Source organism: Cebus imitator, unplaced genomic scaffold (genome assembly GCF_001604975.1).
Source record: "Cebus imitator isolate Cc_AM_T3 unplaced genomic scaffold, Cebus_imitator-1.0 Scaffold38, whole genome shotgun sequence".
In the NCBI taxonomy this organism is placed as follows: Eukaryota; Metazoa; Chordata; class Mammalia; order Primates; family Cebidae; genus Cebus; species Cebus imitator.
The window spans coordinates 4,393,221-4,409,426 of NW_016107353.1; the positions used below are offsets into that span (position 1 = coordinate 4,393,221).

The 16,206-nt window shown below is 50.0% G+C and overlaps 1 protein-coding gene and 1 pseudogene across 1 annotated transcript in view; one reads left to right on the top strand and one right to left on the bottom strand.

The window, feature by feature from the left end:
• The first annotated feature begins 598 nt into the window (after positions 1–598).
• Positions 599–16,206, top strand: part of MAPKAPK2 (MAPK activated protein kinase 2) — a 47,801-nt gene continuing 32,193 nt past the window's right edge. Inside the window, exon 1 of the mRNA XM_017525487.2 lies at positions 599–1,208. Within this exon, the coding sequence (XP_017380976.1) occupies positions 927–1,208 (282 nt within the window). The 5' untranslated portion in view covers positions 599–926. The remainder of the gene's footprint in view (positions 1,209–16,206) is intronic.
• LOC119470710 lies at positions 7,021–11,940 on the bottom strand (annotated as a pseudogene).

Below are 16,206 nucleotides of genomic sequence, written 5' to 3' on the forward strand. Positions count from 1 at the left end.
ACCCTGCATCCTTTTTCTTTTATTTATATGAAAACATGTTCAAAGGTATAATTACGAAAGTGCTCCTGGTTACACAGTAATACGTCTTTACTGAAAAACAGTAAATTCATGAGAAAAGAGATGCAAAGAACTCAGAGGAAAATGTTAAAAGTTAAGAAAACATTTCACACTCCCGCCTTTGGCGCACACCTTTCCCTGGGATGAATGACCCCTGTGATTCCAGCTCGACCCCGAGGTCTCATCTAGCTGGACACCTACGAGCCATCCCTCTCCTTGGAAATACACCCCTCTCCCTCCCATTCGCTGCCGCCAAGAGGCCCAGACAATTGGAGAGGGGTGGATTTTCTATCTGAATTTGCGGCTCCTTTGACACGCCGCCCCTCCCCCTTTGCATGGCCTTGGTTAGGAACTGGGATTTCTTCGTCCCCTCTCCCTGCCCCCCAGGCAGCAGCCCCTAACCTACTCCGCGGTCCTCCCAGCTCCGGGCACCTGGCGTCCTCCCCTTTAAGGCCGGCCCCGCCCCCATACCACGCCTCCCCAGGCCCCGCCCCTCCCCTCCCCTTTAAGGACCGGCCCCGGACGCAGACGAGGCTGTGACGCGGCCGCCGGCTCGGGGCTGGGTACATTGTCGCGCGGCCGCTTCCCCCCGGCAGGGCCCCCGCCGCCCCGCGGTCCCCAGAGCGCCAGGCCCCCGGGGGGAGGGAGGGAGGGCGGGAGGGCGCCGGGCCGGTGGGCGCCAGCGGCTCGCGGCGGGACTCACGGAGCCCCGCGACCCGCCGAGCCTGGAGCCGGGCCGGGGCGGGGAAGCCGGCTCCAGCCCGGAGCGAACTTCGCAGCCGGTCGAGGGGCAGCGGGGAGGGGGCCCGGAGCCGGAGGAGGGGGCGGCCGCGGGCAGCCCGGCCCGCGCCCCCGCGCCCCCGGGCACCATGCTGTCCAACTCCCAGGGCCAGAGCCCGCCGGTGCCGTTCCCCGCCCCGGCCCCGCCGCCACAGCCCCCCGCCCCTGCCCCGCCGCACCCCCCGGCGCAGCCACCGCCGCCGCCGCCCACGCAGCAGTTCCCGCAGTTCCACGTCAAGTCCGGCCTGCAGATCAAGAAGAACGCCATCATCGACGACTACAAGGTCACCAGCCAGGTCCTGGGGCTGGGCATCAACGGGAAAGTTTTGCAGATCTTCAACAAGAGGACCCAGGAGAAATTCGCCCTTAAAGTAGGTCTGGGGCCGGGGGAGGGGAGGCGGGGCCGGCCCCGCGCCCTAAAGCTCCGCGGCGGCTGCTGCCCACCCGGGCCTTGCTCGCGGCGCGAGGCGGAGGGGTGGCGGGGCGGGGCGGGGCGGGGCGGCCGGGCCGGGGGTGCCGAGTGCGGGGCGGGCGGCGGGTCCCGGCGCCCTCGCCACCCAGACCGCTTTCGGCCGCCCCCGTGCGGGAGCCCTGGGACCCGCTCCGGGGACTCGGGGACTCGGGGACTCTGGGACTCTGCCATTTTGGCGTTTGAGCGGGATCCAGCCGAGTCGGAACGGTTGGCTTCGGGACTTCTGCTAATTTCACTCCATCTCAAGGAAGTGATTCGGGGGGGGTGGTTCCCGGTCTTCTCCTCCCTCGTTTTTCTCTCTCTGCGGGCACAAAAGGCCCATTACTCATTGAGCCGGTTGGTCGGTTGGTTTGGAGAAGTCGGAGCGCAGAGGTTTATTTAGCCTCGCTCCTTATTTGGGAGCCGGAATGTGTGATTTCACTTCCCCGAGCCTCGCGAGGGCAGCCAGGCCGCCTTGGGGCGCGCCGGCCGGGGGGTGTGCGGTGGGAGGGTCCGGGGCGCACCCTGGCTGTGGGGGCGGGATTGTTTGGATCCCGGAGCGGGCCCCCACCCACGACCGCGCGGGGCAGCTCCGGAGAGAGGCCGGCGGTGTCCGCGGCCCTGCTGATCACTGGCAACCGAGTAAGTAACCCGCGGCCTGGCCAGTGCTGATTCCGCCTCCCGGAGAGGGCCACTTGCTGTCCTGTACGCATGCGATGATGGGCAGTCAGAGGAAACCTTACCTTTGGGCCAGGGAAGCCCATCCTTTTTCTTTCTTTAAGGGGTGCGGTGGTGGGAGAATAAGGATTCAAGTGAGAATATCGACTTCTGGGCTGGGAGGTCTCATGAGATGGGTGGGTCCCCAGTGAAGTGTGAGCTGGTCTTGCAGGGTCACCAGCAAGGTTTTCCTCTCACAGAGGTTTCAGGTTAAACCAATCTCGAAAGGTGACACCTCAGGTCTAGTTCCCCTGGGGTGTCTCAATGATTGGAGAAGGAGAAAAATACTTCCTGTGTTATATTTTTCTCTTCCCCTTCAGCCCCCACAGCCAGCTGTATTTCAGTTATCAAGTACAAAACTCAGAAATGAGGTATGGGTGGAACTATTGGAATATACAATAAGATGTTTTTAAAAAAGCACCAGTGCTTCGGGGTTGCACAGGGCAAGCATGTCCCCTTTCTAGATTTTAAGGCCTCTAGAATTATTTTCTTGGAGCTCTCATACTCAACACTGTCACAGTTCTTTGGTTTCTACTGTGAGTTCTTGCTGTGGGATCTCGGTTGTTGTTTAGTGTTGACTGTTGGTGAGGGGTTAAGTATCTTCAACACTTCAATATTTGTGCCTCAGCCTTCTCTTTCCTTACTCATAACTGAAGGGAAAGGAACAAGAGGAGTTGTTGTTTGGGTTGATCGTAGCTCTGACCTTGGGGACTGGAGCTGGGTGAATACATTTTGACCACAGTTAACCTGTATCTTTGAGTAAGTGACAGACGGTCTTTACAGGAGTGTTTTCTGTCCCCTCTGAGGCACCATCTGCTTTCACCTATCAGTAGTTTGGGGACACTGGCTGTTCATTCTCTTGGATATTTGGAATATTATATAAAGACTTCAGAACAAAAGCTCCCAACTTCTGCTCCATATTCTGTTTAATAGACACACACACAAAAAACCATACTAAAAAATGCTTTTGAGTGGCAATTCAGATTTCTCTTGTAACTAACGGGAAAGAGGTTTAGATATTTTTGTACTTTGAATAGTTTTGAAAGGAAAAATCCAGCAGCATGTTAAATAACACTCATAGTTTATCTCTTTCAGGTTAGAAGTGGGTGAAGAGTGAAGTCAGTCTGTTTTGACAGGCAGCCTGCTCCCAGATCTTTTAAGTTGACTCAACTGTTAAATTGTGGATTTCCCACACACGTCTTTGTGTTAAAACTTAATAATGGAGGAAGAAAGGAGAGACAAGGCATTTGGAGACTGACAGCAGTGTTAACAGCACTTCCATATCCAAATATTGGCTGAGACATAATTACAGCTGTGAGGGAAATCTGGTTCTAAGAATCCTGTTCCAGAGACACACACCAAAGAGATTTCTAGATCTTGAGTTTTGAGTAACCTCAGAGTAGTGAAATAGTTTTCAAAACTAGAAGGCTCGTGATTATAAAGCAGGAGAGGAAGATGGAGTGGGGCAGGAGGTATTAACCCTTTGAAGGTGCCTGAGAAAAAGGGAGGAGACCTCTCTTCTGCACAGTGTGTAGACGCCAATGCTGGGGGGCTAGGGCAGAGCTGGAGGGCAGCAGCCTGGCCTCTGCTGGGGTTCAGAAGTCTGCTGTGTCACAGCCCTGAGAGTTGATGGGAACTGGCAGCTGCCCAGATGCTCTTCTCCCTGCCTGTAGTCTGGTGACCCCTTCTTAGCTCTGTTAAGTGAAATCAGCATTTGAAAAACAGTTCCAGCTCACCCTGCTGCTTCTCTCTCTCCAACTCAGAGAGCTCCCGTTTAAATGCTTTTGGTGGGTGCTATGACCTCACCTCGCCATCTCTTCTGGCTGCCTTTGCTAACTTTCAGTCACAGTTGTAAGGGACTTGAGAGGTCATTTCGTGTAGCCCCCTGGTTTTGCAGAAGAGAAAACCAAGGCCCAGAGTTAGGGAGTGACTTGCTCAAGGTACCATAGCCATTCACTTGGCAGAGGCAGGATTGGAACCCAGGTTGCCTGACTCTCAGTCTCAGGCTTCTCGCTTACTTCCTAACTGAGCCACAGGCTCAGGGACATGGCTGGCTGCTGCTCCAGGATGCCTCCAGCCTGAGGAGCTGTTCTCTTACCTCAGGCCCTTCTTTGAGGTCAGCAAAGGGGGCTGAGTGGGCATTTGCCGCTCCTGAGCTGGGTCCCCAAAGTTGGCAGGGGAGCTTCAAGAGTAGTTCCATGCATTTTTTTTTTTTTTTTTAACACTCCATCCCCCTTTTAAGGGAGTATTTGATAGAAATCTTGTTATCTTTTGTACAAGAACATGGGAATTGTATTATTTCTTTGATAACGACACCTAATCTCAACCCACTTATGTATTAATTAGTTGTATTCCCTGGGAGGGTTCCTCAGCTGCTTGCCACTTCACTGTGTCATGGTGACCCTTAGGTGTTAGCTCAACAAATTTAATTAAAGACCGTATCGTTGTCCTCCTCTGCTGTGCCATTCTGATTAGGTGAAGCATGTTATTGCTTTATAAAATATACAGTGTTGTCATAACTTATCTCTGTGTATCTTTCCATTGCATGGATTAGAGAAAACAAGGTTCTGTGGTTTCTTTTCCTTTCCTTTCTCCAGCAGTCCTCTCTCTGTATGTCATGGAAGTGCCACTGTGATGTGGCTTCCTTTGTTCTCATGAAGGGGAGATGATTGGAACCTCTCATGATTATTCTGGATGCTGTTGGAGGGAAATTCCAGAACTCCTGCATCCTCACAGTACAGGCACCATCTCCGCCAGCACACCTCATACTGTGTATCTGTGGAGAGTAAGACAGGTATTGTGGCTGGTCAGAGGCAGTGTCCCAAACTGGAGCTTGCTGGAGTCACAAGGCGAGGAAAGTTTCATTGACCAAACCGGCCTCTTTTATATGCAGTATGGTTACAGGTAGGTAACAGTTTGCTGAGTATCTGTCATAAGCTTAGTTGCATGGAGGATTCCATGTAGAAAGTGGCCTGTAAAATTTTGAGTGAAGAAACCTGTTTGGAGAAGGTGAAATTAACACATGTAGGTTAGGGCTGCACTGTCCAGTTTGGTGGCCACTACCCTCACATGGCAAATTAAAATTAATTAACGTGAAGGGATTAAACTAAATTAAATTTGAAAGATCAGTTGCTGTCCACACTTCAAGTGTTCAGTAAACATGTGGCTAATGGCTATTGAACAGTGCAGAAGAACATTTTCATCCTTGCAGAAAGTTCTCCTACACTTTGCTGGTCTAGGAGCTAAATCGTGTGGCCGGGAGTGGCGGAGCTTTGAAAGATGGGAATCTGTGATGATTCCAGGAGCCAAGGGAGGCTCCAGCTGGGGTCAGTGGGACATTGCTGTGCCTCTGAGGAGTGAGCAAGTCTGTGAGAGGTGTGGTGACACTGACCTGGCTAGAACTGAGAGGAGGAACAGGAGGTCGGAGTGGTCAGCGGTTGGCAGCTCAAAATTGAAGCTAACCCATCTTGTGTCAAAGCAGGTTTTAAAGTGTTTGAGGGGCATGAAGGTGTCAAAAAAGGTTAGGAATCATTGAGGTTGGGCTTGCAGAATTATGAAGGAAGGGTTGGGTTTCTGGTTTCAGAGACCCTGTCCCACCTGACCCTGGCCCTGCCCCCTGGCTCCTGCAGCATTGCTCTTGGCATCCATTGAGGCAGGATCAAAGCTGGGTCTGCTCGTTGTCCTTTTTTACTTGTGAATTCTTGGGTTTGACTGAGCTTGGAGATAATCTCAGCTAAGATATGGGATCAGTGGCTGACAGGAGGGGAGAGAAAAGCAGTCCCTGGGCCTCAGGGCCAAATATTGGTGGGTGTCTAGGAAACAAAAGAACTCCTTTGTGGGAGGAAGAAGGTACTGGGACCTGGTTTAAGAAGATGTTTCCACTACTTGGGACCTGAGAGGTTGGGCCATCCACAGTTGATGGTTTTTCTAATGAAGCAGGTACAGGGGATTGGGAGAAGGGCCTGGAAGAGCCCAGCCTCAGAACTGCTGGAGGCAAACTTAATTCTGGGGCTAGGGGAGGGGCCAAAGCTCTTGTTACCCGGAGCCCAGGAGTGTGCTGAGTGGGTGCCAGGAAGAATGTCAGCCAAGATGGGGAAGAGCAGGGCACAGTCTGCGTCTGAGCCATTGCACAATTCCCAAGCAGCCTTGCCATGCTCTGAGCTGGGGTTCTTCCTGGTGGCGTGATGTCTGTAGTACAGGATTCACTCAATTCTGCTTACCTTTCCTCTACTTCAGGCCCTGCCAAGGGTCATGTGAAGTCTCTTTTTGCCTCTTTTCCCTGCACTGTACCTTTCCAGATGGTTCTGTGTCCTGGAGGGAGGTGGATGGGCAGAGAAGAACTCTGGAGCTTTTCTTGGTAATGGTTTGAGGCCCAGTGATGTAGCGACCCACACTTCATAGTGACTTAAATCCCACATTCCCTGGTCGTCATTCTTGACTCCTTCCACATCACTGAAGAAGAAGCTGGGCCAGTGCAGAAAGGTTTAGTGGCATGTCCAAGGTCTTACATGTTGTCGGCATCCAAGCCACACCTTGAGACTTGGTTCCTTGGGACCTGCTCTTGGTTTGGGCTCCGTTGGTGTTTGGTTGCTAGAAGACTATAGACCTGGTGGAGCAAAACTGAGCTCCACTAACCCATCAGTTAGGGTCTTTCCACACAGATCACCTAGTAAATGGGGGCACTGGTGAAGAGAAGGGGCCATGCCACTGGACCGCATAATAATGTACGCCTGTCTCATTTCAAGTCATGGGGCATTTGAAGTCCACTGTGATTGCTGGTGCAATCTCCGCCCAAATCAGATTGTTGTACCTTTTCTAGTTTTTAGGAAAACACTGTTATTTTGTATTTTAAGATATATATGTATATTATCTATATATAGATATAGATATAAATATGTAGAGATGAGCTTGTTACCATGGGTTATGTGCTAGATAAGAAAGCAAAAATAAGTATATACATAGAGAGAAAGGTTCTAGTCTGTATGCTGCTAACAAGTTGTATGAACTTGAATAGGTCAGCTAAACTTTCCAGGCCTCAGTACACAGAAAGTTGGCTTGTGCAGCTTCTTGAGCGCTCGCAGGGTGAGGCAGTAGAAGGCGGTGCTGCAGGCCAGAGATGGGGGGCAGGCAGGTTAGCTTGCTGATTTTCTCTGGGTCTGACCATGAGCAGTATCTGGGTCAGCATAGATGCCTTTTCGTAGGCTTTATTTCGGGCTCCAGGGCAGCCTGTGTCTGGTTAATGAATAATCATCACTGACCAGCTGCTCCTTCTCTTTTATGAAGACTTAGAAGGTGTTCTAGCTGGTGAGTCGGCAGAGAGGATAGACTATGTCGTTTAGCAGGGTGTGTATCTTCTCTTTCCTTAAAATTGGCAGAATCTTAGTGTAATCAAAGTAAAGATGAGGAACTCTGTTGCCTACTTGAGATTCCTTTCCCATTTCAAGTTATGGGGCATTTGAAGTCCACTGTAATTGCTGGTGTAGGTGGTTCCCTGTGCGCAGGCATCTGGTTGAGGAGGTAAGGGAGGTCTGAAGTCTAGCCACTCTCCCCTTGCTCGGCTTTGTCTTTGTTTGTGGCTGGGTTCTTTCAAAAGAATGCCTTCTAATTCACCAAAGGTATAGTTATGGATTTGGGGTTGTTCTGAGGTCAGAGATGGGACTGATTCCCAGAGCTGGTGAGGAACTTAGGGCTTACATTCAGTTGACCCTCAGCCCCTCAGACAGGAAGTGCTATTGGGAGTCTGAGGAAGCGGGAGGAAAAGGGGGTGCCTGGTGATGTCTGTTCTCTTTCTTCCTCTTCCTGCCCCTGCAAAGCCAGAGCAGTGGTTTCAGCTCTGGAGGTTTGGACTTTGGGGTCCTATGTGCTGGGCCATCAGGTTTGGTGGGAGGAGGAAGAGAGCCACAGGAGAGGGAGACATAAAGTTGGGCTGGGCCTCTGGCATTGAAGCGTTCTTGGGGTCTTTATTCTCTGATCAGTAAACATCTCTGTGTGCCAGAATGAGCTGGGACAGGGCCCCAAGGTCAGCCCATATTTGTGTCTGGTGTTCTTCTGCAAGACCAGCCAATGTGCTCATTCTGCTGGGAACCTGAGCTCTCCAAAAGGGTCATATGAAAGGGCATCTTATTCTTGAGGGATGTTTCCAGGCATCTCTATGGCCAGTGTCCATACAGCACTCATCTGAGAGATGAAGAGTGGTGGCCAGAGGTAGAAGCTAGGGGTTGCCCGATGGAAGCCTCTTCTGTCTCAGAGCAGACGAGGGAGCTAAGGGAGCTGTACTATTGGTGCCTTCTCTCTGGCTCATCTCCATGAAGATTCTTGTGAAACAGAAGCAAAGGTGAAATCTCTCTGAGGGGAAGGGATGAACAGGAGATCCACTGACTGTCCCCCTGCTTACTCTTCCACCTTCGTCCTCCTGTGGGGTCTCCTTACTCTCCTGCTTGTCTATAGGGAGATGATCGAGTTGATTATTTGCTGCCATTTTAATGATCCATATTGTTAATGAGGCTCCCAGCACACACCAGACCTTGGCAGCCTGGCCTCCTGCCCAGAGCCCAGAACTGTTACTCAGCCCCTCTGCCCAACAGCTAAAAATAAACCTGCCACTGCTGCAGTCTCCCCTCACAGCCAGGCCCTGTTAGCTGTCTCAGTCCTTCCTGCCACACTGCTGACCTGTTTCTCTCCCTTTTTGCTGATGTTCTCTCTGCTTGCCCCTTTCTCTTCCAGTTTGAGGGATTTGGGGCTAACACTCTTCTGAGTGCCAGGAGATGCGCTATGGTTTTTGTGTTTCCTGGTGTCCAGATTTGTGTGTATGAAAGCTCTGTGAAGCTGTCCTGCTTAGTCCCTAGGAGGGAACGTGTTAGACAAAAAGGAGGTTGACCCAGCTCATCAGAGTGGATCAGACCTTCTACTGTGCTTGCCTCCAGCCCTGGGTTCCTCCAGGCTTTACCTCCAAGCAGGCCTCTGCCAGAGTTACATAGGGATGCATAGGACAGCCCCACATGGGCATGGTCTGCCACAGGACTTCACCCCGGCCGCCCTGTCACTGAACATGCTACCTACGGTATACTCCTGTCCTGTTGCTACATTATGTTCTCCACCTCCGCAGTGTAAGGCTTTGGGCTACCACATTCAAAAGCGTGACCTTATCTTGTCAGCTTCCAAGAATAACTAGGCCCTGGCTCTCAGGACCTCCTCCCTGAGTCAGGCCATGGCATCTTTGGCCCTCCCAGCTCAGCCACGTGCAGAATGTCACAGTGTGCATGGGTTTCTTCCACCTCTTGGCTGCAATACTGATGTGTGTCCATGGAGGTGTGGCCTCTTCCTCTGCTCCCCAGGGATCCTGGAGACTTGGAGAGCAAGATGAGGAAAGGGGCTCAGGTAGCGAGCATATCTGCTTAGCTGACAGATAGTGGGCAGCGTCTGACATTGGCATTCTGTTCTTCAGTTTGACGCTAGTATTCTTTCTGATTTTTCTAATCCCTGGACAGGTGGTGATACTAATCGTGGCCTAGGAGGGCTCTTTGTCTGCTTTCTGGGATTAGGGTTTATTTGGGGGAAGGGGTGCATGGTGGAGAGTGATGGCAACCGAGAGGTAGGACTTGAGGAGCCCTCTGCCTTCAGCTAGAGTTACATACTCTGACCAAGTCTCCATGGCCTCCTTGTCCCATCTCTCCCCTCTGGGGCCTCTTTCCTCTGCAAGGAAAGATTTATCTGCCAGGGCCCATTTGCCTGTGCAGGGGAAGAGTTAGGTATAGTTGCTAAGAGTTTATTTTTAACTCTGACAGAAGAAACCCCTGTCCTCAGAATAGCCATACCCTCTGTCTTTCCCTATCCTGACTGCCTTCCTTGGCTTCTGCGATTCCTGGAAGAAGGTTAGTAGGATTCTAATGGCCAGACTTCACAGGAGCTGGAGAAAGGCAGCCTCTCTAAGTGGGGAATCTGCAGATTGCTTGTCATGCTTGGCTTCTGTAGAGCTCAAAGGGTCCTTCAGGGAGAGCCCTGGACACTAAAGGCCATGTGCCTGGAGCTTGGGGAATCCTCGGAATGCAGGTGGCCTGAGGAGGAGGCTGCATGCGCTCTGCAGCTCGGAGCAGCCTGTCTGCTCTGCTGAGCCCGAGAGCCCGGCAAGGGGCCATCCCATGCCTTCTCTCTCCTTACAGACACCCAGATCTCTGGCAAATGGAGGCCACAGGGAGAAAATGAGCATGTGTAGTAACCTTTCTTGGAAATGCTTGCTCTTGCAGACACACCGAAGGCTGTCATTCCCTCTGAGTGCCAGGCTCGTGAGCACCATGTCCTTTCCAACAGAGCCCACTTGGGACTCTCAGTGACTTCATACCCTTTGTGTTCCCTTCCCCTGATGTGCTCTAGTGACCTGTGCTCACAGAGGGGAGGAGGAAGGGCAGCAGTGCCCCCTCTCTTGGGTCTCAGACTGTCCTGACTTCATGCATTTAATTTGGCTACCTGGGCTCAGATTCTTTAAAAGAAAATAAATTTGGGTTTGAGGTGTAACCAGAGAGGGAAGGAGTAGAAGTAGTGGGGGTGGGATGGGCGGTTGAAACGTGTGGCTAACTCTGAGAACCCTCAGCTGTGGAATGTAGGTCTTGCCCCCTTGATTCTTTGGCGTTCAGTGGGGATTAGTTTGCCTAGAGCCCAGCTCTGATCGTGTAGCTTCCCAGCTTAAGTCCTTCAGTGGGTCTCTTTGTCTGCACAATACATGAGATATCCAAATCCTTCCCAGATCTGGCCTCAATCTGTTTTTTTTTTTAATGTATACTTTTTTTTTTTCTCCCCAGCTTAAGTGGCTTATACATGTTGTTTCTTTCACAGAACCTGCTTTCCACCCTCACACTCAGCATCTGTCCGTCTGCATCTTCTCTGCACTGTGCCCGTCTCCCGTCCTGTCTAGATCTACCTATTCTACCCTGCAGTGATGCTGCTTTCCCAGAGCCTTTCACACCAAAAGTGGGCCTTCCCATCCTTCCCCATCAAACTTACCGATACACCTTTACCCTTTATTTCACTGTTTAAGTACATTTCTTTCTTTCTCTCTCTCTTTTTTTTTTTTTTGAGATGGAGTTTCTGTTGCCCAGGCTGGAATGCAGTGGCGCGATCTTGGCCCACTGCAACCTCTGCCTCCCTGGTTCAAGCAGTTCTTCTGCCTCAGTCTCCTGAGTAACTGGGACTACAGGCACACGCCACCATGGCTGGCTAATTTTTTAATCTTTACCTTTATTTTTAGTAGAAACGGGGTTTTATCATGTTAGCCAGGATAGTCTCGATCTCCTGACCTTGTGATCTGCCCACCTTGGCCTCCCAAAGTGCTGAGATTACAGGCGTGAGCCACTGCGCCCAGCCTAAGTGCATTTCTTTATGTATAAGGCATCTCTCTCTCTCTCTCTGTGTGTGTGTGTTTTTTTTTTAAACAGGAATGCAATTTATTAATGGAAAATATATGAGGACTCCTGTGCACAGACAGTGACTACGGCAAACCCTTTCCTGCAGGTGCTGTCAGATGGGTTGGGGTGACATCCTCAATCCGTTCAATCTTCATACGGGAGTGGGCAAAGGCTCTGAGGACTGCCTGGGCCCCAGGTCCAGGGATCTTGGTTCTACTTCCTCCTGTGGCTTAGAGTTCGATGTGTAGGGCAGCGATACCCAGCTCTGGGCCACATCCTGGCAGCCAACATAGCAGCATGTGGTAAAGATTCATCTCAGTCTGCCTTCACCTTCGTCTCACCAGTCACACGGCAGATGATTTCTTTGCCATAAAGGTCAGTGATGTGGTCGGTGACAGAAAGGTCAGTGACAGACAAAGTGTCGTTGAAGGATGCAAAAACATGGCAGACACCAACTACATTCTCTCCTTTAGCCACCTGAGGTCAGAGGCTGATGGCCTGTTCTTCCTTCTTTTCCTTCCCTTTTCAACATGCCATTTCTGCACATTGTCTCCAGATTCCACACAGGAATGCGAGGCATCTCTTTAGATAGTGGATTGGATTGTAAATTCCTCGAAAACCCGCATCTTCATTATTTTTGTATCCTCTTGTTTCCATGTAGTGACTGTATGCCCTCATTTAAAAATTCAGGCCAGGTGTGGTGGCTCATGCCTATAATCTCAGTGCTTTGGGAGGCCAAGGTGGGACGATCTTTTGAACTCAGGAGTTTGAGATCAGCCTGGGCAACATAACAAGACCCAGTCTCTAAAAAAAATTAAAAATTAGCCAGCTGTGTTGGCACATACCCATAGCCTCAGCTACTTAGGAGGCTGAGGTGGAAGGATCATTTGAGCCCAGAAAGTCAAGGTTACAGTGAGCTATGATCATGTCACTGTACTCCAGCCTGGGTGACAGAGCAAGACCCTGTCTATGAAAAAAGAACCCTAGAGTATTTTGGCACTGTGCGTTATACTTAGCTGCTGAATAAAGGTGTGATAACTGAGTAATTGCGGAGGCCACTGACATAAATGTAATGTACTAAGTGGTAATCCTCAGAGTTAGGGGCTGTGGCAGCCCCAAGGGTGGGATAGTACTGGGCTATGCGCTCTGAGACTGAGCTGGGGTAGAGTGATGATCTCTCTCAGTGTCTGTCCCTGTTCTTCCTGCTGCTGAAAAGCTGCTCTTAGGCAGTCTTCTGAGCATTTCTTCCTTCTACCCAGTTGGATCTGCTGACTCAAGCAGGCACCTTCTATTTCTGCTAACAGAGTTCTCATTCTTATAAGGACTCTGACCACAGTTTCCCATTGATGTCTCTCCTTCTTCTCCCTCTTCCAGGGCCCGTCCTATTCCTGTTCCGTCATGGAGATGACCCTTTTGCCCTTTGGAGAACTTTAACTGAGGGAGGGACAGATGTGGAGCTTGCCAGCTTTCGTACAGCTCTTGGCATTTTTTAGTTAGCTATAGACACAGCACAGACATGCAAACACAGTCTGTGGTTTTCTACCTGCTGGTCATGCTCCTGTGTGTTGCAAGAGGGACCAGTGTTAAACACTGTATCAGTCCATTTTGTGTTGCTATAAAGGAGTATCTGAGACTGGGTAATTTGTGGAGAAAAGAGGTTTATTGCTGACAGTTCTGCAGGCTGTACTAGAATCATGGCACCAACATCTGCTTCTGGTCAGGACCTCAGGAAGCTTTTGCTCATGGGGGAAGATGAAGGGAGGAGCAGGCATATCACATGTAGAGAAGAGGAAGCATGGTGGTGGGGGAGGCCCTTGATTCTTTGTAACAACCAGATCTTGCATGAACTTGGAGTGATAACTCATTACCATAAGGAGGGCACCAAGCCAGGGATCTGCCCCCATGTTGGAAACATCTCCCACCAGGTCCCACCTCCAACACTGGGGACCATACTTCAACATGAGATTTAAAGGTGTCAAATATCCAAACTGTATCAAGTACCCAGTTGCTGGAACTGAGGTAGGAGATTTGAACCTCATGGGGCTGCTTAACTCCATGCCCCAACAGATTTGCACAGGAAAAAGAACCTGACACCAGACTGGAATCTGAGAGACCTGGCTGGTAACTCTACCTTTGTGGCCCCAAGTAAGTCCTAGGACCTACCTGGGCCTCACTCAGTTTCCTCCTTGGAAATCAACAGGACCGGACTTGACCTTGAAGCAAGGTCTGCGCTGAAGGCCTTTCTTCATCACTGTTGTTGTGTCTGCACTGCTGGGAAAATAGCCTGATGCTGGTAAACAAGTGGTCAGCCTGGGTCCCAGGGAGCCTCGGGGACTGAGAGCCACTATCTCTGTCCTCTGTTTCTGCAGGACGGTGTTACTTCACCTTTCTCCTGGCCACAGTGTTTTTATTCACTCAGCCAATGTTTATAAACGTTTATTCTTCTCCATGCCTGCCTCCTGTCTTCCCTGCTGAGTGGCCATCAGGAGGCCCAGATGGCAGGATTAGCTTGGAATGGCAGAACAGTCAAGGGTCATCCTCTTGGGTTAGACCCCTTTAATACCTCTGCTATATGAGATGAGAAGAATTTAGAACAATGATTCATTCTAGCAGCTTAGACTAGACCCCTGCTTTCTAAGCAGGATTTGCCTGTGGGTGCCTTCTATACCCTTGAGATCCAAAACAACTTACTACTCAAGAAAATTAATTAGCAGTGCCAAGAGTTACTTGTACAGCTTCCCTAAGGATAGATCAAAACAGCAGATTGTCTTTGATGCAATATGACAATTTTCTATCGTTCGGATCACTATCGGAAACTGAACAACTCTGTGAAAGTTTCCCAGATTAATAACAAGTCTTTATTGAGCAGATACTATGTATCAGCATTGTTTTAGGTGTTTTACTTACATTCTTGTTAATCCTTAAAATAGTCCTTTCACTGCAAAGTGAAAGTCCCCATTTTACAGAAGAAACATGTTCAAACATATACAGAATAATTCATTCATTAGCAATTATTTATTGAACACCTACTAAGTGCTAAGCATTATCTTGGGCTCTGGGTATACATTAGTATTTAAAACAGACAAAAAAGGTACTTGGTGGGTGGGAAGGGGGACCAGGTAGAGGAATAGCAATTGCAAAGGCCTGAGGCTTATTAATGAGTGTGTCTAACTTTAAAACCTAGGCTCTCTCTGGCTCACAGTATTGCCTCTCTAATGGTCTTTTGTGACTCCATTGTAATGGGTTACTTAGATGACCTGGAATTTAAGTTTATCATCCAGTATTTATGGAATACTTGTTTTGTGCAAATCACTACGATGATAAGAATAAGTTGTAGGCCCTGCCTTTGGAAACTTAGAGTTTAGAGAAACGAACACCGGTGTGTATAAAATGAATGAAAGGAGACTTCCTCTCAGAATCCAGATTATATCACTTCTTGCATTTTCTCATTTGACCCTTGTAGGCCAGGTGGTGTGGTTCCTGGTTTTATATCTGAAGGAAGAGGTTCAGGAAGTGGGTGGGGGATAAGTGTCTGGGCACCAGGGTGGCCTGTAAAGGACGCAGAGATACATGATGGGCTCTTCAAGGTGGGACGGAGAGGAGTGGGATCACTGCGTGCACGGGCAGAGTATACTCATGGTGGCACACTTGTGACACACCCAGGGGAGGATACAGATGAAAATATGGCCTGTGGGGTGGTTTCTAAGGAGAAGCGTGAGGGACTCCACTGGGGCTCCCATACTTTGTCTGGCTGAGGAGGGAGAGATGCTGCCTTTCTGAGAATCTGGGTAATAGGCAGTGCTTGAGATTGGTGTGAACCGACAGTCACATAGAGCCAGGGAGAAGTCGCAGAGGAGGCATGAAAAAGGAATGGCTGGGCTGAAGCTGTGGCAGAATCCCTTTTATCCTCCTTTGGGCCCTCATATGGCTTCTCTTTTGCTCTGAAGAATCTCTTCCTTTTTGAGTTTAACTTTCTAGGTGAAGGAGTGGGAGATTGCGTGCAGGGAGATCGGGAGGCCAAGTTTGTGTCTTGCAGCTCAGGAGCTGAAAGAACAGAGGTCAGGGCTTGGGATGGAGCTGACGATTAGTGCAGATGGGAAAGTGAAGCAATGGGTCGAGTCTGTTTGTTCCTGAGCACGTGCTGTGACAACGGAAGTTGCAACATGTCTTTCTTCTCTCTTTTTCTCTGTTTCTCTCTCCTTCTTTCTTTATAAAGAAAGAAGCAGGTAAAATCGTCTTCTTGGAAACATCAGAAAAAGTATCTGGTCTGTAATGGGTGGTTTTTGCCCCTCCCCCTGCAATGCTTTTCCTGTGTAGTTTTTCTTTTGCCCTTCCTTTCCCACCCACACCTTCCACTCTCCTTTCCTCTGAGAGATTGTGTCTTTGTAGCAGGCCAGCAATGTCTCCAAAGAGAAGTAGTCAATGCGTAGACTGAGGGAACCTTGAAGCACCATTGTCCTCCAGGTGAGAGAGCTGTTGCACCAACTCATATGTGGAAGGTTGCTGGTCTCCTCCCTAGACACTGAGTGCTTCCTGATTCCCACCTGGCATTTTTTGCTGCTGCATAGGTCTGTGTTGTTGCGTCTCAGAAGGCTAAGGCAATACTTACATCTCAACTCAGTTACCACTTTGTTGGTAGATTCAGTGTGTGTCTGTGTCAAGGCAGATGCTCGGAGAAACGGCCCAGAATGTTTATGGGGTGTAGAAATCAAGGCTAGAAGATGCCACATGTTAATCCGGAGTACTTGGTCAGGTTTGATTTTGGCCTGTGTGCTATAGCTGGGAAAGAAACCAGTTGTGTTT